At 56.2% G+C, this 22,945-nt stretch overlaps 1 protein-coding gene across 5 annotated transcripts; it reads left to right on the top strand.

Moving 5' to 3' along the window:
- Positions 1-633: 633 nt before the first annotated feature.
- CCDC102A (coiled-coil domain containing 102A) lies at positions 634-22,046 on the top strand. Of its 5 annotated transcripts, XR_010727119.1 has the most exons (10): positions 983-1,116; positions 7,138-7,867; positions 9,947-10,173; positions 13,695-13,803; positions 15,601-15,717; positions 16,056-16,265; positions 16,473-16,536; positions 17,273-17,443; positions 18,314-18,417; positions 20,637-20,667. XR_010727119.1 is itself a non-coding variant. In XM_066243462.1 (9 exons), exons 2-9 carry the CDS (start codon positions 7,292-7,294, stop codon positions 20,764-20,766), a joined length of 1,644 nt encoding a protein of 547 aa, XP_066099559.1. In that variant the 5' UTR covers positions 634-880; positions 7,138-7,291; the 3' UTR covers positions 20,767-22,046. The 5 variants fall into 5 exon arrangements, 4 of the variants coding, with proteins under 4 accessions (XP_066099559.1, XP_066099558.1, XP_066099561.1 ...); XM_066243462.1 differs by lacking the exons at positions 983-1,116; positions 16,473-16,536 and adding an exon at positions 634-880 and having other exon boundaries at positions 20,637-22,046; XM_066243461.1 differs by lacking the exon at positions 16,473-16,536 and having other exon boundaries at positions 20,637-22,046.
- The last annotated feature ends 899 nt before the right edge of the window (positions 22,047-22,945 follow it).

Genomic DNA, 22,945 nt, shown 5'->3' with positions numbered 1-22,945 from the left:
ATCAGTGTCTGACCATGGAAATTCAAAGCATGATGAAAACAGTGAAACTGCAAATCTTGCAAAAAGTGTGGGATTTCATGAAGTTGGTGGAAGTAATATCAGAGAAATGGATGAGCAACTGACCACAGAGGAAGAGACTTCTGTAATAGAAATGACAGCGACCTTCCAAAGAGGACCATTCAAGGATTCAGAGTAACCCTTGAGTTTGAAACCCTGAAATATTTTTGCAAAATGACCCTTTTGCCTCAAAGAGCCGATTCTTCCATCATTCTAATGCATGCATGATTGCAATCACAATCTAAAAATTGTTAACCATGTGTTAAAATTAATTTATCTTCAGCATTTTGGGGGCTTATTTTTCTAGGGAAAGTTCCAACCCGTCCAGGTTTCCCTCCATTATCTCTGTGAATTTTTGGTCCTCTGGACGGACTCACCTCAGTCTGCCCTATAGGGCACAGGATGTACTGTAGTTGGTGAGAGGCCCTCCCAGATTCTGCCCGGCCCTTCCTGCCCAAACCGCGGACCCCCCTTACTCCCAAGACAGGAAATCCCAAAGCGACAGGGCATCAGCGAGGCAGAGACTTGCTGCTCTACGTCCTGTTGGTAGCAGACCGGGCAGTCTGCAGAGAGCAATTAAAAGTGAACGGATCGGTAAACACGCTCCACGTGCTGAGCCCGGGACAGGCGGTGTCCGCTTCTGCTGCTGGGTGCCTAGTACTTCGTTGGCGCTCGAGAAACCTGATGCGGGAAAGCAAAGCCTCGCGGGGTGCCCAGCCCTGCCTCCGTTCCCCCACCCTCGGCCTCCACGCAGGGGTGGGGCCTCTGTTGGGGTCCCGCCCGCTCTGTTGGAGAGCCCGCCGCCCAGGCCCGCGCTACCGAGGTAGGTGGGTGCCCCCACCGCAGCATCTCAGCGGGCCGGGTCACAGCCCCGCCGCAGCTCGGCGGGCGTCCCCGTCCCCGCCCCCGCCCCCGCCCCCCGTGTCCTCTCCCTCCCCTCCCCCCGGGAGGGAGGAGGAGACTCCGCGGCTCTCCGGGCGACGGCCGCAGCCGGCCCCGTGCCCGCTCCGCCCAGCCGCGGCGGGTCAGACGTCCGGAGCCCGCGGGTCCCCGGCCGAGGTGAGCGGGGGCGGCAGTGCCCGGGACGGAAAGCCACCGCGTCCCAGGAACTCCCTCCAGGCCACGAATCTTTCGCGGGAGGGAAGGGGTTAAGCCGGGGGGGCGTGCTGGAGAGAGGGGAGCAGCGGGGGGCTCCCCCAAACTCTGAGCAGAACTTCCTAGCTCCCTCCCGGGCGCCCCCACCTCCCGGGCCCCTGGGCCTCAGGTGCGGAGGGGCTGCGCTGTCGGGGGTGGGGGGGACCGGGCCGCCTCCGGAATGCCGTGGGCCGGGCGGGACGGGAGGGGGCATCGGGCGGGGGCGGAATTTGGAACTCTCCCGGGGGACTCAACGTAGTCACCATGGCGAGTGCGGGATGGACGGGCGGCGCGGGCCAATGGGAGCACGGGGCCACCTCCCCAGGCCCGCTGGGCCACCAATGGGGACCGCGCGGTGTGGTGGGCTGAACTGGGCAGCGCGGGCCCGAGAGCCCCCGCGGCTCTCCACCGGCCGCTAGGGGGTGCGGGGCGACTCGGTGGAACCCGGCGACCCTGGAACGGGCAAGGAAGTGGGGAGTAAGGCAGCTCAGGCCGTTGAAGAACAGAAAGCGATTTAATGGAAAAACTTGGGGCAGGTGGAGCGACGGCTCAGTGCGAGGAGAAAGGAGTGGGCCCCAGTTGCCTACCGTTCTGATTGTGCCAACAGGTGATGTCTAGGAAGACTGCTGCCCACCCGGGCCTTAAGTTTCTCTATCCTAAATGGGAGTTGTTCAGGGCTGTAGCATTGGATTGTTTCTGGTTGGCACAAGGTCTGCCCACTTGTTAGAGCTTTCAGGCATCGTGTTAGTTAGTGCCTCTCCCCATCGTATAGGTAAAGGAAACCTGTCCAGAGAGGGCAGGCACTTGCACATATCACAGAGCAAAACAGTGGCGGAGCTGAGACGAGTGTGATGGCTGCTCTGTAAGATTGAATAGATTGAGGAGTTGCTGAGAGGCCCCGGCCTGGGGTCCGTCTCCAGGAAAGGCTCCCACCCTCTCCCACATCAGCTATGCTTGGCCGCTTGGCCAGATACCTGAGGACCCCATTGTGGAGGTGCCCCTGAAGTAGACATGACCCAGGAGGAGAAACATCCAATCCCAGCACCCAGCCTCCCTAACCCCCCCAACCCCCATTTTGCTGCTGGTCCTCTATGTCGATATGGACAAGCAGCTGCTCCCCGGACCTCAGTTGGGCTGTTTGTAAAGAAAGGAGTTCTAACCAGTAATCCAGGCCATTCTGTGGCTCTTCCGTCTGAGATGGGGTATCTGGGACAGCTCAGGGGTGCCGAACCCCTCCCCGGGGCTCAGGTCCAGCCTGCAGGTTCAGCATGCCACCCTCCCTCCCTCTGTCTTCTCCTGGAAGTCCAGAGGCTGGAGACCAGGCAGCAGGTCAAAGGGACAGGTGCCCACAGTTTGTGGGCTGACCAGCCTTGGACCCTGCACTTATCCAATCAGGCTATCCTCTGTGGTTTCCTGCTGGGCTCTGCTCCCTGCCCACAGCTAGGCCTGTGGCCATGGGCCAGCCCCACAGCCCCACCTGAAAGGTTCTGGGTGGGATGTAGGGGGTTTCTGAGCTGGAGGGAGGAGCTGGGCCCCCAGGCACACCCCTAGCCCCCCCAGCTGGCCTTCACCCAGGTTTCAGAATTGCTCACTCCTCTCATTGGATATTGAAAGTCATCTAAACATGCTTAGGACAAAACACAATGTTGCCCCCCTATGAGCCCGTTAGGCTTCCTCAGGTAAGAAGCCTGACCACTGATGTGGCCATGAGCTTGGGTCAGGCCTCTGACCCTGACCTTGTCTACAGACAGGCTCAAACATCTATCTGTCTCAGAGCCCGGTGACAAAGAGTCTCCTGATCCTTAGGATGGCTCAACCCTCCCTTTTCACAAGGGGACCCCTAACTGTCCATCTTTCACCCATAGCCCAGGAAGCATTTATGTAGCTTCTGCTCTATGCTGGGCCCTGTGCTAACAGCCAGCGAGACCAAGGTGCCCTTGTGGGTTTCACAGTGTGGCCATGGATGGAGAATAGGGGGGTGTCAGTGCTCTGGGAGCAGCAACATCATCTGTACAGGTCAGCCCAGAGGAAGGATAACTGCAGGTGAGTTTGAGGGATGTGTAGGAGTTTGCTGGAGAAAGAAGGGAGAGATAGTCCAGACTGGTCCACAAGCAGCAGGAACCACTGGTCACGTTCTGTGGACAAAGCTGATGAGGGACTAGCCTGAGGCAAGTATCGTATCCGAACATTCTTGTTTCTGTCCTGGAGTGGGCAAGCAGCTGTCTGGAACAGTGAGGATGGCTGTGGGCCCGGGGTTCGGGGCTCTGTGTCCTACTCAGCCCTGCTGCCCAGCTAAGGGGGTAAGGGTGTACAGGTCACAGTTCAGCCTCTGCTCTCTACCTCATCAGACAATGTGAAGCAAATCCCCTATGCATGGCCTGTCCCAGAAGCTCTGGGTGGCACAAGAGTCCCGCCTGGGTGGGCGGAAGCCTGCATTGCATGAAGAGGGCAGCTGGGCGGATCTGCCTGTGCAAGGTTGTAGGGCTGTGTTCCCTGGGTAGGCCGTGGGGCTGGAGCGATCAAGGCATTTCCTGGAGGTGGTGGAACTTGAAGGATGGAGGTGGTGGAACTTCCTGGAGCTTGAAGGATGGTGGGGAGGCTTCAGAGCCTGGGCTGTGGAGAGAAGCTTGCACAGAAACCCTGAGAGTTAGAGCAGGAATAGACCTATCTGGCTGGTGGGGGGCAGGGGAGGGTAGGGTAGGGTGAGGAAGTGTCACTGGGGTCTGTGGTGACTGGTCCTTCCTGGACCTGCTCCTTGGAGGATGGTGACACCCTGGGGGAATCAGGAGGCCACCCTGCACACATGTAGGCACACCTGATGGGAAGAAGGTTCTGAGCCTGGTGGGTAAGGGCAGCAGGGCAGGGCAGCTGGAGCCTGTCTCTCTAACCATCAGCTGGGGCTGTGTTGTGTCTGACTCTCCCTGAGTGTGCGTTACCAGGGTTCTGTGTGAGCGTTTGTCCCCAAGGCTGCGTTATGTGAGAGGGGTGGGGAAGGATGAGAGTTTGCCAGTGTGCTGGGTGCTGGGCTTCTCCAGAAAACCAGTCATAGAACCCCCATGCCCACTCCTTCCCACGCGTGTGCATACACACCTTCCAGGTTGTGGGCCTGCAGGAGGAGGAGGAGGGCTGTTCGGAGCCCCTCTGTCCCCAGTGCTGTCCTTCCTCCATCCCCAGCCCCCAGGCTCCTGAGAAGGGGAGTAGGAGCTAAGTCTAGCCCACCCCAGCCTTTAGCGTGGGCGCCGGGAAGCCATTAGGGGGCTGGGTGACCGGCCCTGTCCCTGCAGGACAGGCTTGGGGTTCCTGGAAGGAGCAGGCCACCTCCTCCCTGCCGAGGCCATGCCAGGCCTGGCAGCTCCCAGAGGCAAAGAGGATGTGGCAGTGGCCCCTCCCTGCCACCCTCTCAGTGTAGGGGCTGCAGGAAGGGCCAGCAGACAGGGCCAGGAACCCCTTCCCACCCCCCATTCCTAGCACAGCCCAGGCAGCCGGCCTGGCACTCGGATTTCCTGCCTCCATCCCCTCCCCCGCAGGCGCTCACATTGTTTGTCTTTTCCAAGAGCGTCTCCATGTGGAGCCTGGCCAGGAAAATGGGGAGAGGAGAGTGCGTGTCCATGTGTACGTTTGTGTGTGTGCTTGAGTGTGTGCGTTTGCTTAGTGATGAGGATCTCTGCATGTCTGTGTGTACCCATCCTGTGTGTACCCATCCCTCTTGGCACGTGGGTATCTTCACGTGTATCTGGGACTCTGTATCTACAGGTGTGCGTTTTTCTGTGCATCTGTATAGATGTGCATGACGTGGGTCCATCTCTGAGTATGCATGTGCCCACCTATGTCTCTTTGCATCTGTGTTTATGTGGACAGGATGGCGGGCGGTGTCTGCAAATGTGCCTGGGTGTGCACAGATGTCTGGGAATGTACATGGGATCAAGGCCAGCTGCCTCACTGCACAGGTGGAGAGACCTGGTCACAGAGAGGACACTCAGTTTGCCAGGGATCCTTTGGGGAGTCAGTGGTATTCTGGGAACTGGAACCTATGTCTGTATGGCTTTGGCTGTGTGCATAACTTTGTGCAGGTATTAGGGGATTGTCTGTATGGCTTGGCTGTGTGCATAATTTTGTGCAGGTATTAGGGGATTGAGACATGCATTTGTGTGTATGGAATTATGGCTAGTGACAAGGAATCACCAAATCCCCAAATGTCCTAAACTTGGACTATTAAAATACAACTCCCAGCCTCATATCTACTGAACTTGACTCTCTGGGGTTGGGGCCCAGAGACTGCATTCAAAGCACCTGTCCTCAGTGGTAGAGTGTCTGCCTGGCATGCAGAAGTCCCAGGTTCGATTCCCGGCCAGGGCACACAGGAGAAGCGCCCATTTGTTTCTCCACCCCTCTCCCTCTCCTTCCTCTCTGTCTCTCTCTTCCCCTCCCACAGCGAGGCTCCATTGGAGCAAAGATGGCCCGGGCACTGGGGATGGCTCCTTGGCCTCTGCCCCAGGCGCTAGAGTGGCTCTGGTCGCAACAGAGCGATGCCCCGGAGGGGCAGAGCATCGCCCCCTGGTGGGCGAGCCGGGTGGATCCTGGTGGGGCGCATGCGGGAGTCTGTCTGACTGTCTCTCCCCGTTTCCAGCTTCAGAAAAAATACAAAAAAAAAAAAGCACCTGTCCTCTTAGGGGCAGAGAAGAGAGGGCCTTGAGGCTTGGGGCAGGACAGGGAGGAAGTGCCAACCTAATGACTTACCTTTTCACTGGCAACCCTGACAGTAGATCACCTGCCAAGAGTAAGGGAATTAGAGACTGGAAGAGGATGAAGAGGGCACACAGAGGGCAGTGTTGGGACCAACCAGTGTTGAGGCAGTGCTCTGGCTGGTCACTCAGAGAAGGAAGGGAGGGAGAACAGGGCGGGGCCTTAGGGCTGGTGTGAAAGACTGGCTAGCTGAGTGGGGCAGGAAGGTCAAGGTGTCTCCATGGGCTGCTGGCGGTGGTCAGAATGAGACCACATGAAGAATGTGGCAGGTTAGACACAGAGAGGGATGTGTCTCATTTATGTAAAAGGGATGCAGCCCATGAATAGCAGAGTTCAACACCTCACTGCCCCACCACCTAATACACTGGTTTGTTTCCATCACACCGCCGTTGCGTGCGTGGGTTCTCCAAACCCTCCCCAGTGTTTGTGTTGGACTCCTAGGTGCCATATTCGGGTCTTAACCTTGCTGAGCCTCCTCTCTCCAGTAAATATCAGCAACTTTCCCCATCTTTGGAGACAAGTAAATGAAGCAATTAACATGAGTTTTGGTACCTGGCCTGTAGTCGGCCCTCCACAAATGTCATTGTCATTGTCATGTGCTAAGACTAAAACAGTGGCCAGGAACCAGCTTCTGCCCTCAGCAAACTCACAGCCTGGGTTGAGAATGGGGAGCACACAAGGGCTCACATAAATGGTATAGCAAGGTTGGTTAGTGTAGTGATGGAGACAGATCAGGGGTTGACCACCTGACCTGAGATGGTCCTGGAGGACTTCTAGGAGGAGGTGATATCTCAGATAAATTTTAAGGATGAGAAGCCTTAGCCAGTGCGGGAAAAGGCAGGAGGGCCAGCATGGAAGCATGCTGTGTTCAGGATGGATTTGGGGGAGCAGTAGTTATTCAGTGTGTGAAATGGGACCACCCCCCCTCCCCCGAGGGTCAGGCACAGCAGGTGGAGGTTGCAGATCAGCCGCTGCTGCTGCTGCAGACTGCAGGAACTGAAGGCAGAGGCTGGAGGCCAGTGGGGAAGCGGTTGCAGGCATTGTGCATTCCAGCCTCGAGGCAGTTCTCCTGGAGCTGACCATTTCCTCTCCTCATACCTTTGGCCGTGCTGTTCCCTCTGCCGGTTATGCAGTTCCCATGGCTGATTGTATGGATACAGACAGATAGTGACCATAGTCTAATAATAGTGTGCTCTCCCACAGGTCCCAGGAGGCATCCCTATTCGGTGGCCAGGAGAGCAGTGGGTAACGGTGGCCATCATCATGCACAGTGGTATCACATCCGGCAAATGCCCTCCGCACCGCCCTTGAGCCCAGCGCAAGTTCAAGTCCAGGGCCCCTGGAGCCTGCTTGCACCATGAGCCACGGGCCCAGCCCCCGGCTGGCCGAGTCTCCGCAGCTGTCCAAAGGCAGCCTCCTGACCATCCTAGGCAGCCCATCGCCGGAGCGCATGGGGCCCGCAGACTCACTGCCGCCCACACCGCCCAGCGGCACGCCGTCCCCGGGGCCGTCCCCGGCCCTGCCGCTGCCGCCGGCGCCCGCTCTGCTAGCTGACGGAGACTGGGAGAGCCGCGAGGAGCTGCGGCTGCGGGAGCTGGAGGAGGCGCGCGCGCGGGCGGCGCAGATGGAGAAGACCATGCGCTGGTGGTCAGACTGCACCGCCAACTGGCGGGAGAAGTGGAGCAAGGTGCGCGCAGAGCGCAATCGCGCGCGCGAAGAAGTGCGCCAGTTGCGCCAGCGCCTGGACGCGCTCACCAAGGAGCTGGCCGGCGCCCGCCGCGAGCGCCAGGAGGTGCAGGGCGAGTGCGAGGCGCGGGGCCGGGAGCTGGCGCGGCTGCGGGGTGCTCCGACGCCAGATGGACCCGAGACGGAGCCTGAGCGGGAGCACGAGCCCGTGCGCGACGTCGGGTCAGAGAGGCCTCAGAACAGCCAGGTGTGTAGAGGAGGCGGGGCTGCTGGGCAGGGCCTTAGCTCTTGGGTCCGAGGGTGGGAGGGGCTAATTTTTATGGGCAGAAGTGGAGGCTGCAGAGGTTCACAAAGCGGATGTAAGGGCCTGGTGCCCTAAGAAGTTTTACTCCTCTGGGTCAACCACCTCCTTTCCGGAGATCCCGAGGGCAGAGAGTCCTGGGTTCTGGTGATCCCTCCACTGCTACACCTGAGTAGTCAACAGAACCAGGGTATGACCTCCTTGGAGTAGGAGTGAGATCTAAGTACTTGCCTGGAAGGCTTCCATTCGTAGCAGAGCTGCATCCATTCATTCTTTTCCTTCAACTTGAGTGGGGGGAGGGGGGTATAAACATTTATAACAAGCACCAATTAAAGCTGAGGGGTGGGGGGCTACGAGGGCACTAGGAGTGTGGAGGAGTCCCTGGTTCAGGCTTTGGGGAGGGGTCTACACAGAAGCTTTCCTGCAAGAGGTCCCATTTAAGCTGAGACTAGGAAGATGCAGAGGAACGAGCTGTGAAAAGTGCAGACAGGCACACTCCAGGCATGGAAATGGCCTGTGCAAAAGCCCAGAGGCAGAGAGCACCCAGCGATTTGGGGAACTAGCAATCACAGCTCCCATCATTCAGTGGGCGCCTACACACAGCACTAAGCTCTGCGAGTGCATTATCTAATTTGTTCTCACAGCAACCCCAGGAGGTATTTGCTTTACGGAGGACACTGAGGCATAGAGAGGTTGAGCACCAATGCGTCCCAGCTAGTGACAAGTTGCTGGGGAGTTGAACCCAGAGGAACTCCAGAGTCCTTGGTAATAATCAGTATGGCTGGAGCATTAATGGTGGTTGCAAAGGGCAGCCTTCCCCCGAGTCGGAAGGCCATCCAGGGTCAGAGTCCAGGCTCAGGTGGCTCCTAGCTCCATTCCAAAGCTCTAGCTAAGATTCTTGGTTCCCCCTCCCCTGCCCAGCTCCCTCCACCCCTGTAGGCTACAGTGGGCACTGCTACCTCTTGGTAACTGAAGCTCCCTCTTGGCATTTTGGAGTTGGCATTCATTGCTCTTTGGGGGAAGACCATGACAGCCCTGTCACCCAGCCTCACAGCCTATTCCTGTCCTATCCCTGTTCTGGTTGTCGGCCATAGTCCAGGAAGTGGCAGGTGCCTCACTGGGAGCCCTGGGCTTGCCATCTGAGTTTGTGCTCCAGCCCAGCCACTTCTTTGTTATGTGACCCAGAACAAGTCCCTTCCCTCCTTGTTTCCCCGTTTCACAAACAGGAACCAAGTGGCACCTGAGTCCTCCACCCAGACTCTGATATATAGGCGGAGTAGAATCCACTCCTCAGGGAGTCCTCAGAGCCGCTGTCCCGGTCTAGTAGGGAACCTGAGAACCAGAAGGGAAGGGCCGGCACACTCATCCGGAAAGGCCATGCGGAAGCCAGGCTGGAACAGAGTGCATGGGTGTCTGGGGCTTGTGGTCAAGACCGGCCTTGGGGGTGCACAGGGCAGGTCAGAGGAGCAGAGGAGAGGGGGAGGCTCGAGAGGGCAAAGAGGGCTTGGCACTGGGTTAATAATCCCACACGGCTTCCTGTCTGGGAGCTGGCTGTGCTCACAGGCTGCCTCACCATTCGTCTTTCCCATGTCACTTATCTCTAGTGCCTCAGTGTATGCACCTGGAAAATGGGATCTTCGAGCCAGAATTCCTTTTGAAGGAATTCAGTTCTTATTCATTGTAGGAATCCCCCGCTTCTGCATTGATTGACACCAATGTCCCACCATATGTTTGCATACTTACAGTGACAGGGAGCTCACCACCTCTCCTGGGAAATCTTCCAGGATACAAGGCAGCTTGGTGGCTGTCTATGTACAGTTCCAGGAGGAGAAGAGAGAAGCCCAGAGGAGTCTGTATGCCTCCCTTCTAGGATAGAAGGGCAGGCTACAAAACAGGGAACTGGGGCCCAAAAGGGTTCTGTGACTTGCCCCAGGTCACCCACCAAAATGATTCTAGGCCCAGGACCTGCGAGAGGCCAAGAGGGCTCAGCAGCCCACGGTCCAGCTTCCACCTTGGTCCCCGCAGGAGCTGGAGCTTGTGGAGAGTCTGCTGAAGAACAGACCAGAGGAGCCCGAGGGCTGCTGGGAGTCACGCAGTGTGGGGGCTGGGGGCCCACGGGGCAGCTCAGGCCGTCAGGAGCGCAGCCGGCTGCCCTGGGAGGACACAGCCACCATCGAGGAGGACGCCTCCAAGTTGACTGCCTTACGGCTGCGGCTGGATGAGTCTCAGAAGGTGCTGCTCAAGGAACGAGAGTGAGTCCTGGGAGGCGGGCGGGGGCCGGAGGGTGGGCCAGGGCACCCTCGGCATCGCAGAATGAAAATGTGTCACAGAATGTGAGACTCGTTAAAGGGGAATAGTCCTATTTGAGCTTGAGTCTTGCAATGTTAGAGCAGTGCTTTCCTACCCGCAGACGTCATGCCAGTTTTCAAAACTTAATTCAAATAATATGCATTGGGCATCTGCTGTTTGCCAAGCAGGCACCATGCTCAGCTGCGAGGATACAGCCATAAATGAGGCCAGAAATTCCCACCTTTGTGGAGCTTATGTCCTGGTGGGGAGAGTGCTGTGGGCAAAAATATAAGCAGGGAAGGGGGGACAGAGGTTGAAGGATTCCAGCTGCGAATTGGACTTTGGACGTGTTGGGTCTGAGACAGCAGGGTGGTGGCTGGGTATGCGAATGAGTCTGCAGTTGGTGATGCGGGCCTGGGCTGGAGGTAAAACTGTGAGCGTCACTAGCGAATAGATGTTATTGAAAGCCCTGAGTGTGAGCCCAGTGAGAGTCGTTAGGGAAGGTGGTGGGAGGACAGAGCCCGGGGCTGACCAAGTTTAGAGATCTGACCAAGTTTAGAGATCTGAGTAAGAGGGAAGCAGCAGAGGAGGGGGAGAGGGGGGCAGTGCAAGGCAGGGAAACCCCGAGGAGAGGAGCTGTTTACAGAGGGAGTGATCAGCTGCTCCGTAAGCAGAGGGCTGAGCACGGACCAATGCCTTTAGAACTCCGAGGTCACCAGTGACCTTGATCAGGGCACAAGCCTGATTTCTGTAACGAATACTTTGTAACACTCCCTTTCTGCCCCGAAATCAAATACAGAGGTAGTGTAACCTAGCTACACATGTTGGGTTGGTTTTTTTGTATTTTTGTATTCTTCCAAAGCTAGAAGCGGGGAGGCAGTCAGACAGACTCTCGCATGTGCCCGACTGGGATCCACCCAGCATGCCCACCAGGGGGCGATGCTCTGCCCATCTGGGGTGTTGCTCTGCCTTGGCCGGAGCCATTCTAGCACCTGAGGTGGAGGCCATGGAGCCCTCGGCAGGGCCCAGGCCAACTTTGCTCCAGTGGAGCCTTGGCTGTGGGAGGGGAAGAGAGAGATAGAGAAGAAGGAGAGGGGGAAGGGTGGAGAAGTAAATGGGCGCTTCCCCTGTGTACCCTGGCCAGGAATTGAACCCGGGACTTGCACACATCGGGTCAACACTCTACCGCTGAGCCAACCAGCCAGGGCCGCTACACATAATTTGTAAAAAATCAACCTATTGCCATGTAACCACGAAGGCAAATATCAGGGTAAAGCTTCTACTAGGAACATTAAAGATGGCCAGCAAACCACTGGAAGCTAGGGGTGAGCATAGGACAGTCTCACAGCCTTCAGATGGAACCAGCCCCGCCAACACCTTGCTCTTGGACTTCTAGCCTCCAGAACTATAAGACAATACATTTCTATTTAAGCAAGCAAAAATCAACCTAATGTACTAATTGAAATATAAAGTAGAAAGGAAAAGAACTTATTGTAAAATATATGTACAGTTGACTCTTAAACAACACGGAGGTTAGGGGTGCCAAGCCTCAAAAATCCATGTGTAATTTTTTTTTTTAATTATACAGAGAGAGGGATAGACAGGGACAGACAGATAGGAACGGAGAGAGATGAGAAGCATCAATCATTAGTTTTTCATTGCGCATTGGGACACCTTAGTTATTCATTGATTGCTTTCTCATATGTGCCTTGACCGTGGGTCTTCAGCAGACCTAGTAACCCCTTGCTCGAGCCAGCAACCTTGGGCTCAAGCTGGTGAGCTTTTGCTCAAACCAGATGAGCCTGCACTCAAGCTGGCGACCTCGGGGTCTCGAACCTGGGTCCTCTGCATCCCAGTCGGACGCTCTATCCACTGTGCCACCGCCTGGTCAGGCCCATGTGTAACTTTTGACTCCTCAAAAACTTAACCGTGGTTGTCCCTCGTTATCAGTAGGGGATTGGTTCCAGAACCCCCTGCGGACACCAAAACCTACAGATGCTCAAGTCCCTGATATAAAATGTCATAGCCTGGCCCGTGGGGCACAGCGGGTAGAGCATCCACCTGGAATGCTAAGGTGTCCGGCTCAAAACCCTGGGCTCGCCGGTCAGGGCACACACGACAAGCAACAAGCAAGCAGTGAGCAAATAAAGGGAAGCAACTTGGAGCTGATCCTTCCCGCTCCCCACCTCTCTCTCTGTAAAAATCAATTAAGTAAAATCTTTAAATAAGTAAATAAAATAAGATGTCAGAGAACAATGCTTATAGAATGCCAACTTTATTGGGAAAAAAACCTTGCATTTAAGTGGACCTGAGCCATTCTAATCCATGTGTTCAAAGGTCAACTGTATTATGACATAGAAATGCGCAGGCACAGCCACTGAAAGGAATAATGAGGAGGTGAGAATCTGGTGGCTTCACGTGGAATGGTAGTGATCCTGCCTACGCAAGTACTAACGTAGCACGTGATCCGAGTCGAGCACAGGCTGACGCTTTGTGCACGTTTGCCCATTGGGTCACCTGCTAGGACAGCTAGAAACGCTGCAGGTGCAGGTGTGCAGGGTTGGCAACTCAAGTACACGAGTGGTGTCACTATAGTGACAAGAGTTCCTGAGAGGAGAACAGCCTTTGGTAAAGTTCTGAATGAAGGAAAGTGCAGTCTTCCCTCGATTTGTACAGCAATTCTGTGCCTGGAAAACTGTGTTAGTACGAAAGGCACTTGCTGCTTATGTGTAAATACGAGGGAGGTCCTAGGCGCAGATCATTTTCACTCCTGGGGATGTCCAATGGGGCATGTACGCATTACCTGGGATGCAGGGTAACTCCTGGATGGGCCGGATATCCTGGGCACCTCCTCTAAGGACCCTGACTTAGAGGGGTGAGATGTTAGACTCTCAGAAAGGGAGACGGGCGTGGTGTGGATCGGGAGCGCAGCGTGCTGCAGGGTAATAAGTGCACCTGTTGGTTGAGCACTTACTATGTGCTGGACCAGGCACCATGCTTGTTACCCATGGTGCCTCATCTACATTTAGGGTGAGGGTTATGGGAGAACACGGGAATCCCACCCAGTGAGGATGACAAGATGAGACCCTTGGAAGCCACTGGACAGTGTTTTCCACGTTCTAAAGGCAGAACTGTTTTTAAACAGTTCTTACAGGGAACCATAATCTATGAGACAGAAGCACAGGTCATACTTGGCAGATGATCCTGAGGCCCAGGGAGTGGAAGCACCTGTCAGGTGGTCAGTGCCTTGGAGGCCTGGTCACCTCCCCACACCATGAACCGGGCACCTGCAGCTGTGGGAGGGGTGCAGCGCCAGGAGAAATGTAAAACCAGGGTGCCTGCCACAGTGTGGGGTGCCAGGGCCTTGAATGCTGGGGTGAGTACTGTAGCCATGGGTTCTGCAGGTGCAGGCTGCACAGGAGGACTGAGCAGAGGGCCCCGATGGGCTCACCCCCGTATCTGCCTCTCCCTCTCCCCTCCCCAGGGATAAACTGGCACTGAGCAGGAACATTGAGAAGCTGGAGGGGGAACTCAGCCAGTGGAAGATCAAGTATGAGGAGCTAAGCAAGACCAAGCAGGAGATGCTCAAGCAAGTGAGTCTTAGAGACCAGGGGGGCTTCCTGGAGGAAGCAGCATTGTGCTGCTGAATTTCAGCAGTGGGAATGGAAGAATGAAGGAAATTCATTCATTGTCAAGCACCAGCCATGTGGCACACACTGTTCTGAGTGCTGGGGTGGCCACTATCCCTGCCTTCGGGAGCTCACCTTATGGGATTGGAGGAGGGGAAGACCAACAGGCACCAGGTGAATAAATTCATAAGCTATGAAGGAGTCAAAACAGTATAAGACCGATGGGGTGGTAGGTCAGGAAAGACCCGTCTGGGAAGGTGACGTTTGAGGCATGACCTAAAGGCATTAGGAGAAGCCACCCTTGAGAAGATACGCGGAGACAAAGTTCCTAGCAGAAGTCACAGCAAATGCAATGGTTCTGAGGTCAGAACAAGCCTAATGTGTATAGAAAATAGCCACTATGGCCTGGAGGGTAGTAAGGGAGAGAAGAGGTTGCAAGGAGGGCTTTGTAGACCAAGATGAAGGGAAGGAGTCTGGATGTGGCATTCATTGGGTGCCCAGTGTGTGTAAGATCTCACTGAAGCCCCTGTCTGGCAAAAAGGGGACTCAGCCTTACTACCAGAGTGGGGGGACTCAGGGCTGGCAGGGGTCAAGCTAGGCAGCCCTTACCACCTCCTGTGCATGGCCGCCAGGGGGCACCGCCATCCAGAGAGAGTTGGCTGGATTGGCTGCACTTCCAGAAGGCGGGAGGACCACAGATCTCTGAGCCTGAAACTGCCCCGGAAGGGACGGACACTGGTCTTAGGGAATCTCCTAAAATATAGATTCCCAGACCCCACCCTCACCCTCCTGAATCATCATCTTTGGGGCTTGGGTTTAGGAATCTGTATTTTTAATTTTTTTTCAAATTGTGAAGTGTAATCATCTGCAGAAAAGTGAATAAAACAAAAAAGGGCAGTTTCACAGATAGTTAAAAAGATTCACTTGTGTATCCGATTTCTTTTCTTCAACATGTACATTTAAGGCTCATCCCCGTTGTTGCATGGAGAGGTAGTTGGTTCATTTTCCGTGGTGTCAACAGCAACTCTGCACTATGTCAAAAGCGCCCCAGGCGATTCTGATGTGTCCACCCCCACACCCACATGCAGACTGTGTTCACATCCTCTGGATGTGTTCAGCCAGTGCAGATTGAAGGCTACCCTGTGCCAAGGCCATATGGGGTTACAAAGGTGGACAGACAGATAGTCAAGTTCTCTGTCCTCCCGAGCTCCCATTCTAGTGGGGGTGGGGGGGGGGTGGGATGTCCTTCAGGTGGGAAGGACAGGAGCGGCCTCTCTGAGGGGGGGGCATTTAGGCCAAGGCCTGAGAATGAGAAGCATTTAGGCTTCAAAATACCTCAGAAAAAGTGTACCAGACAGAGGGAGCTGCATGTGCAAAGGCCCTGGGTTAGACAGGATATATTTGAGGATTAGAAAAGAGGCTACAGAATAAACTAAGGGGAAAGAGGTGGGAGGACTAAGGAACCCGGATGGGGACATGATTGGATTTATCGTTTTTAAACTCACTCTAGGCTACTGTTGTGGAAAATGGGTTGGTGAGGGGCTCAGAGTAGACACTGGGAGGCTAAATTGTAATGAGGTAGGAAACGAGGGATGTTGGAAGCAGCACAAGTGGTCAGATTCAAGGTCAGTTCTAGACACCTAGTGGCCCAGTTGGCAACCACCTCCTTGCTGAGTACTCCTCACCAGTGCCCGCCCCCCAGAGCTGGTCTGGGTATAGCCAGGTGGTCCTCACATAATCAGCCTGCGCTGTGTCCTGCAGCTCAGCATCCTGAAGGAGGCTCACCAGGATGAGCTGGGCCGCATGTCCGAAGACCTGGAGGACGAGCTGGGTGCGCGGTCCAGCATGGACAGGAAGATGGCTGAGCTGCGGGGCGAGGTGGGGCCATGGCGGGCGGGACCTGGGGGTCGGGGGAGCAGAGGCCCTGTATCTGTCAGCTTGAAAGGGGCCTGTGCCCTGAGGGGGGCCAGCCACACCCCAGGGGGTACCCCAATCTGCAGGAGGCAGTCTCTCTCCCACACAAAGACCAGAAGCGCCCTCACATCCTGCACGTGTGAAATAAGCCCAGTTAATTATAGCCACTGCAGCTGGACCTGCTTCCTGGAGCCAAAAACGGTTCCAGGAGGAGGTGGGATGGGGGAGGGGGGGACATCCAGCAAAGACCCCCTCTCTGCCCTCCTCCCCCGGGAGCCCTCACCTGTTCTGCCCTGTTGCAGATGGAGCGGCTGCAGGCGGAGAACGCAGCCGAGTGGGGTCGCCGCGAGCGGCTGGAGACCGAGAAGCTGGGCCTGGAGCGGGAGAACAAGAAGCTGCGGGCACAGGTCGGGGACCTGGAGGAGGCCCTGGCCCGGCGGCGGCGGCAGACAGCCAGCGCGCTGGACTGCGACCTGCGGGCCAGCCAGGCTGCGCTGTTTGAGAAGAACAAGGTGGGGCAGTGCACCTACTGTGTGTCCGGGGACCCCTGAAATAACAACTAAGGACAGAGGTGGTGATCGCCCTAGAAGCTACTCCTCCGTGGGCACCCACTCTGGTCAGGCTCAGGGATCACTGCAGAGCCTGCATTTATTGAGCACCTACTGTGTGGGCTCTGCACCAGTACTTTCTTTCTATTGTATCACTTAACCCCTCAACAGCCCTTGTGTGCAACAAATGTTTACGGAGCAGCACCTGTGCTGTGGGCCGCCTTCGAAGAGCAAGGTGGGTGTGAGCAGGTTGCAGCTCGGAGCGCCCACGGGCTGCTGTGTGGAGGGCAGATGGGGAGGCAGGCCAGGGGGGAGGCTGTCACCCTTTCCTGGGGCAGCAAGAGGTGATGGAGCCCTAGGCTCGGCCGAGGTTGGTGGAGATGGAACAAAGAGGATGGATTCAAGAGACCTTCAGGCAGTGCCTGCCCCCGTTTTACAGATTGGAAAACTGAGGCTCAGAGAAATCCCAGAGCTCAGGAATGAGTGTCTCCTTTCCTGGCTGCTCATCCTCTTCTCCACCACTCTGGCTTCTGATTTCTTTTCCTCCGACACCCACTCCCAACTTAGTTCACCCCCAGGCCCAGGGCTTTGAATCCATGTGTGATATATTAAAGACTCCAGACTTCACCCCTCCTCAGAACACCTGACTCGGCCCCAGTAGCCTCCTGGACGTCCCGTGTCATTTCCAGTACACACCTCAGAGTTACACATCCAAAACGGAGCCACCGATCCATCCGCCCCGTCCTCGCCCCTCATTGACCGCCCCCCTCCCCAGGCCTCGCACCTCACCTGATGGTACCTCCAGCCTCCAGCTGCGCAGCCCAACCTCTGGCTCTGGTATTTCAGACAAGAAGCGGAGAGATTCTGGGGAGAAGGGGTAGCAGCGCCCCCTAGAACTGCCTGGCACCATGGGGCTCCCTGGCATAGTGCCCTCTGACACGGATCCCTCCCCTCATCTCCGCCCCCTGCAGGAGCTGGCAGACCTGAAGCATGTGCATGGCAAGCTGAAGAAACAGTTCCAGGAGAAGGTGGCAGAGTTGGCACATGCCAGCCGGCGGGTGGAGCAGCACGAGGCCGAGGTGAAGAAGCTGCGGCTGCGGGTGGAGGAGCTCAAGAAGGAGCTGGCCCAGGCTGAGGACGAGGTGGGCACCCTGCTGGGCCCCCAGGGCCTGGCACGAGCCTGGCTCTCAGGATGAGTGGGTGCCCAGGGTAGAGTGGGTCTGCGGGTGATGGATGGGTGATAGACAGGTGTGCGGGTAGGAGAGGGGGAAGAAAATGGACAGACGAGGTGGACCAGAGGTTGACTAGATGAATGGGTGGGTGAGTGGGTAGAAGCGTAGGTGGCTAAGGGGAAGGACGGAAGGGTAACTCCGTGGATGGATGAACAGCCAGATGAGGTGTGGACAGATGAGTGGGAGAGAGGGAAGGAGGGAGGAAGGATGGATAGATGAGATGTGGAGACAGATGTCTGATTGGGTGGAGAGATGGATGAGGGATGAGCGTATGGAAAGACGGATGATTGAGGGGACAGTGGGAAGAGGGATCAACCACTGACTGGATCAGGGGCGAAAGACTGAATGAGCAGGGAACAGACAGAAGGGTGGGTAGACGGAAGGGTAGGTGTGCCCGGGAGACTAAAGGACATGTGGGCCGACAGGGAGAAGGGTGGCTGAAGAATGAAGGATGAGTGGGTAAGTGGGTGTCCCCACGGGCAGATGGATATGGCCGTGGATGGATGGTCACGTGGACAGAGTGATGGGGATAGATGTGTAGGTGGGTTGATGGATGGATCAGTAGCTTGGAGCTCTGGAGGATGGGTAGATTTAGAAGGGAGGGACAGCGGGGATGGAGAGGAACCCACCCCTGGAGGAGATGGGTCTTGGTCTAGGCCTCAGAGGAGAGACAGGGCCTGCTCTCTGGGAAGGACATTTCCACCAGTGGATGGCAGATGGCAGGGCAGGCTGGCCCGGCCCAGAGTGACCCCATGCTGTTGGCCCTGCTCACCCCCGCAGCTGGATGAGGCCCACAACCAGGCGCGTAAGCTGCAGCGGTCGCTGGACGAGCAGACGGAGCAGAGCGAGAACCTGCAGGTGCAGCTAGAGCATGTGCAGTCCAGGTGGGCCCCAAGTGCACCCCGGGGAGGCCGAGTCCCAGCGGGGACAGGATCCTGCCAGGGCACAGAAGGCAGAGAGCCTTCCAGCTGAAGGAAACCTCATTCCTTCCAGGCCGGGTTGGAGCTCGGTCTAGAGGGGAAGACAGAGAAGGAAGAGGGCCAGGTTCCCTGGAGCCAAAATCCTGTCCCCTCTGGGCAGGAAGGGCCAGGGCCAGGAAACCAGGGAAGGGGAGTGCAGGAAGCGAGACCAGCTGGGAACCTGGAATTGTCTTCTGTAGCCAGAGAGCAGGAAGGCTGGCCAAACAGGTCAGGGCCAAGATGAGGTAACAGGTAGGGCCCACGGGCCGAGGGAGCCATCGATGAGAAGGACCCCAGGCCAGCTGGGATGAGAGGGATCAGAGGAGCCCTGGCCCAATGCTGGGCCCGAGCCCTCAGGACCACAGGGTCCCTAGGCAACCCACACTCTGCATCTCCCCCTCCCCAGACCAACACCCTGTGAATTATACCCTCTCCCTGCCACCCCTTGGAGCCATGAGACATCAGAGAACAAGTCCAAGCCCACTTCACAAGCCCCCTGCCCAAGGGGCGTCATAGTCATGGCACTGACCGACTTCCTGAGCGGGGCCCTGGGCAGACTGTTACCTCCCTCCTCTGATTACATGGAACAGAGGGAGCCTGGACAGTGGGAATCCTGGCTCATGCTTCATAGCTGTGTGGTCTTGGGCCCCTTACTTAACTTCTCTGTGTCAGAGTTTTCTCATTTGTAAAGCAGGGATAACAGTTCCTGCCTCTTGGTTGCTGTGAGAATTGAGTGAGCTGGCATGTATCTGTAAAAGTGCCTGTCAGAAATGCTGAAAACTGTCAGCTGCTGCTGTTACTACTGCCCCTGGGCAGGGACTTACACACTGCTCACAAAAATTAGGGGATATTTTAGAGCTTTATATTCATTTTGAAATATCCCCTAATTTTTGTGAGCAGTATATTTGGGCCAGACACTGTTACAAGAATCATGTTATTGTAAGAAGGGAAGGGAAAAAAATTTTTTTTTCCAGAGGGCTGGCAGATGAGGAAACTTAAGTCACAAGAAGTTAAGCTCCTCCACGGCCACACAGCTAGTGGGTGGTCAGACCAGATCGCCCCTCATCCGTTGTCTATCTGCCACCTGAGCCCTTATTTACTAAGCACGTACTATGTGCTGCTGTGCGCTAAGTTGCTGTGAAGAGTACGGGTGATGGAACAAGACCTAACAGCCGTGTGACATTGCCAGCCCAGCCTCAGTTTCCCCATCTGCCTGTGCTGTTACCTATAAAGTGTTGGACAGGGGCCCAAGCATGAGTCCAAGTCAGGCCGTGTCTGGCCAGCTCTGCCCAGTCCCCCTCCGCCAGGCCCCAACACACACCCCATAAAAGGGCCCCGAGCCCCAGGGCTTTCCCGCCGCCTTGGCCACATTCTTTGGGAGTCATAAACTTCCAAAATGGATAGGCAGGCTCTGCCCAGCCTCTCAAGTGCTTACATCAGGGAGGGCGCGGCCGCCCAGGACCGCTGCCTCATTTTCTTTTCCAACTTTTTGTGCTTTAATGTTCCGGGGACAGCGCACTAAATCACAGCGCCGTAATGGAGGCTCCTGCCTGCGCCCCTCCCTGCCGTGTTAATAATTCATGCCTTCCAGTAAGATGCTGCCAGGCAGCCACTGTGCTGGGGGATGGGCGTCTCCTCCACAGCTCTTCTCAGGCTCCCAGTGAGCCACGTACATTTGGGCTTCAGGAACCTGAACATGGGGAGGGACAGGGCGGAGCGCTTTCTCATTGACACGAGGTGTAGGAGACTCAGACCCCCCAACTCCCACGCTCTCTCCCTGTGGTCTCTGAAGACTGGCCTGGGTTTGAATCCCGGCAGCGTGACCTTGAGCAGCCGCTCACCTCTCCAAGCCCCCACCCAGCCCACTAGCGCTCACTCCGAAGCCAGCCCCACTCCCTGCTGTCTGTGGGACTTCGGGCACATTGCTCAGCTGCCTTGTGCCTCAGGTTGCTTGTCTGTAAAATGGGGCTGACAGTAGGACCTGTGTCATTTCAGGGACTGCGGGGAGGATGATGTGATGAGGTCATGTTTATAGGAGGCCCAACCTGGTGCCAGGCAGGGGAACCCGTTAGGGTAGGCTGGGCTGCTGTCAGCACCAGCTGATGCGAGCCACACCCTGGCCCTGCTCTCACCCCGCCCCGCAGGCTCCGCAGGCAGCAGCAGAACGCCCCCCTCTTCGGGAAGATCCGCAGTGCTCGCTTTGGCACTGAGGAGGCCGGGGACGGAGCCAGCGACCTGGATGAAGACGAGGACCTGCAGATCCAGGTGGCCTAGAGCTCTCGGCTGGCAGGACTGGCCCAAGACCACAGGCCCCCGGGGTGCCCAGGCTGACCAGCTGCTCGAACTAATGCAGCTGCCTGTGCTTCCTCTGGGAGCCACCCCACTCCCTACCATGGACAACTCCTCTCCCAGGGTGGGTGTCAGTGGCCCACCCTACCAATGCCCCATGGAAGGAAACCCACGGCCTAGGTTTTATATATATATATTTTTAATATCTATTCCTGGAGTTATAAACACAATATTGCTCCAAGGCTTGGTCTAGGCGCCCCCACCCACACAGGACTTTCATGCAGAGGGAGAGCAATGCCAAGAAAGGTGTGTGGGGTCCCCAGCCCAGGCTGCCCTTTCTGAACCGTGGGGGTTGGGCAGGAGCTGGTCATAGTACAATGTGATAAACCCAGTCTTTCGTAATAAATGAATTGAGGTGGAACCCTGAGAGTGTGGCAGATCGGGGCAGGCAGCGTGGGGGACAGCATCAGCCTACACCTGGCACTGAGCCTGAGTTCAGAAATATCAGGTGACTTAATAAATGAGTGAGTGTGAAAGAGAATGAAGGGATGAACGTCCAAGCTGCTGAATGGTCTGGAATCCAGCTCCTGTGAGGGGAGGGAGAAAGTACGGTACATGTGTTATCTGGAGAAGAGGAGCTTTAAGTCTGGCACTAGATAGATTCAAATCTCAGCTCTGCCCTTGACTAGCTGTGCAACTTCAGGGAGGTAATTTACCCTCTCTGAGCCTCAGTTTCCACATCTATAAATTAGATGTCTCACAGAGCCGTCCTGAGAACTAGGTGAGTTCAAGGTTAGTTATTGAAATACTTGAAAGTATGCTCTGGAGGGGAGGGGAGGGGTTGGCCAGCTGGGCTCTGCCACAAGGGACGAATTCGGACAACTGGTAGTTTACCCAGAGGTAGATGTAAACACAACAAATAAGAAGCCTTTAATCTTTCTGCCAGCCCTGCTATAGGTAGTGAAATTACAGGTCATTTTAATTTTGTTTTTGATAATCTCTATAAGTCTTCTATAACCAACAGATTTATATGAAATCTTGTGGAAACTTATCAAAAAACAGTAGCATCCATTTTTGAATCTTTGCAAGTCGGGGTACCGTTCGAGACACCTAGTGTGATGAGACCCTTTACGTAAAGCACCAGGGCCGAATTTCCACAAGAGGTGCTATCAGAATTGTGCTAACACATGTAAGGTGGTGAGCTCCCCATGTTTAGGGGTGTGCAATAAGCTGGAGCTCTGAGCAGGGACTGGCATCAGAGCAGAGCAGAATAAAATTCAGTTGATAAAGAGGTTCCCTGCCTGGGGTGGGGAGCAGCACTCGAGGACTTCCTTATTGTGGCCCAGTCTGAGGGACCCCTGAGGCCACAACCAGGGAACTGAGGTGAGGAGAAGCAGGCCCAGGAGCCCAGCAGTGGTTCATAAATACAGGCACTGAATATCTGCCCTGTTGCCAAGCCAAAAGTAATGATGCTGGTGAGGTGTGGTTTGATGTCGGCCTCTGAGACAGGCTCTACCACCATCTCTGCTTACACTGAGGGTGAGGACGCAGGAGAGAGTAACTATCCCAGGGCCACACAGCTGGTTAGTGGTGACACCATTATTCCAGGTCTGGTGCTCTGAGACCAGACAAGGAGACCCCTGTCCCCTGCTGGGCTCCAAGGGGAAAGGATGTAGTTGAGGACATGTGGCCATGGGGATCCCCACGATGGGCTTTTCCTCACAAGCCAGGGCTATTGGGAAAGGGGCAGCAGGAAAAAGACCATTTCCTGCCAAGGGTCTTTCTGTTTTCTCTCCCGAACAGGAAGCTGGCCCCAGAAGAGTCTGAAAATGCTGCCCTTTGACCCCCTGGGAGCCAGAAGCCAGGCCCTCACTGACAGCAGCCCTGCAAGCCGCCTCCCCAGGCCCCGGGGCAGACCTGCCATTCCCAGACACAGAGCAGACCCGCTGGCCGGCTCCCCCAGACTCCCTGGCACCTCTAGCGAGATAGTGTTGAGCAGGGGCCCCATGACAGCCCCTGTCTGTGGGCGGGGCCGCTCTTGAGAATGTCAGAGAGGAGAGGGTCAGGCCTCCCACCTCTTCATACAAGGGAAAACCCGAGTCTCAGGAGGGGAGGCCCAGCCGCAGACAGGGGGCTGGAAGGAGGCCGGGCCTGGAGTGCAAGC

This window comes from Saccopteryx bilineata, chromosome 9, assembly GCF_036850765.1.
Source record: "Saccopteryx bilineata isolate mSacBil1 chromosome 9, mSacBil1_pri_phased_curated, whole genome shotgun sequence".
Lineage (NCBI taxonomy): Eukaryota > Metazoa > Chordata > Mammalia > Chiroptera > Emballonuridae > Saccopteryx > Saccopteryx bilineata.
This window is presented reverse-complemented; position numbering and strand designations above follow the sequence as displayed.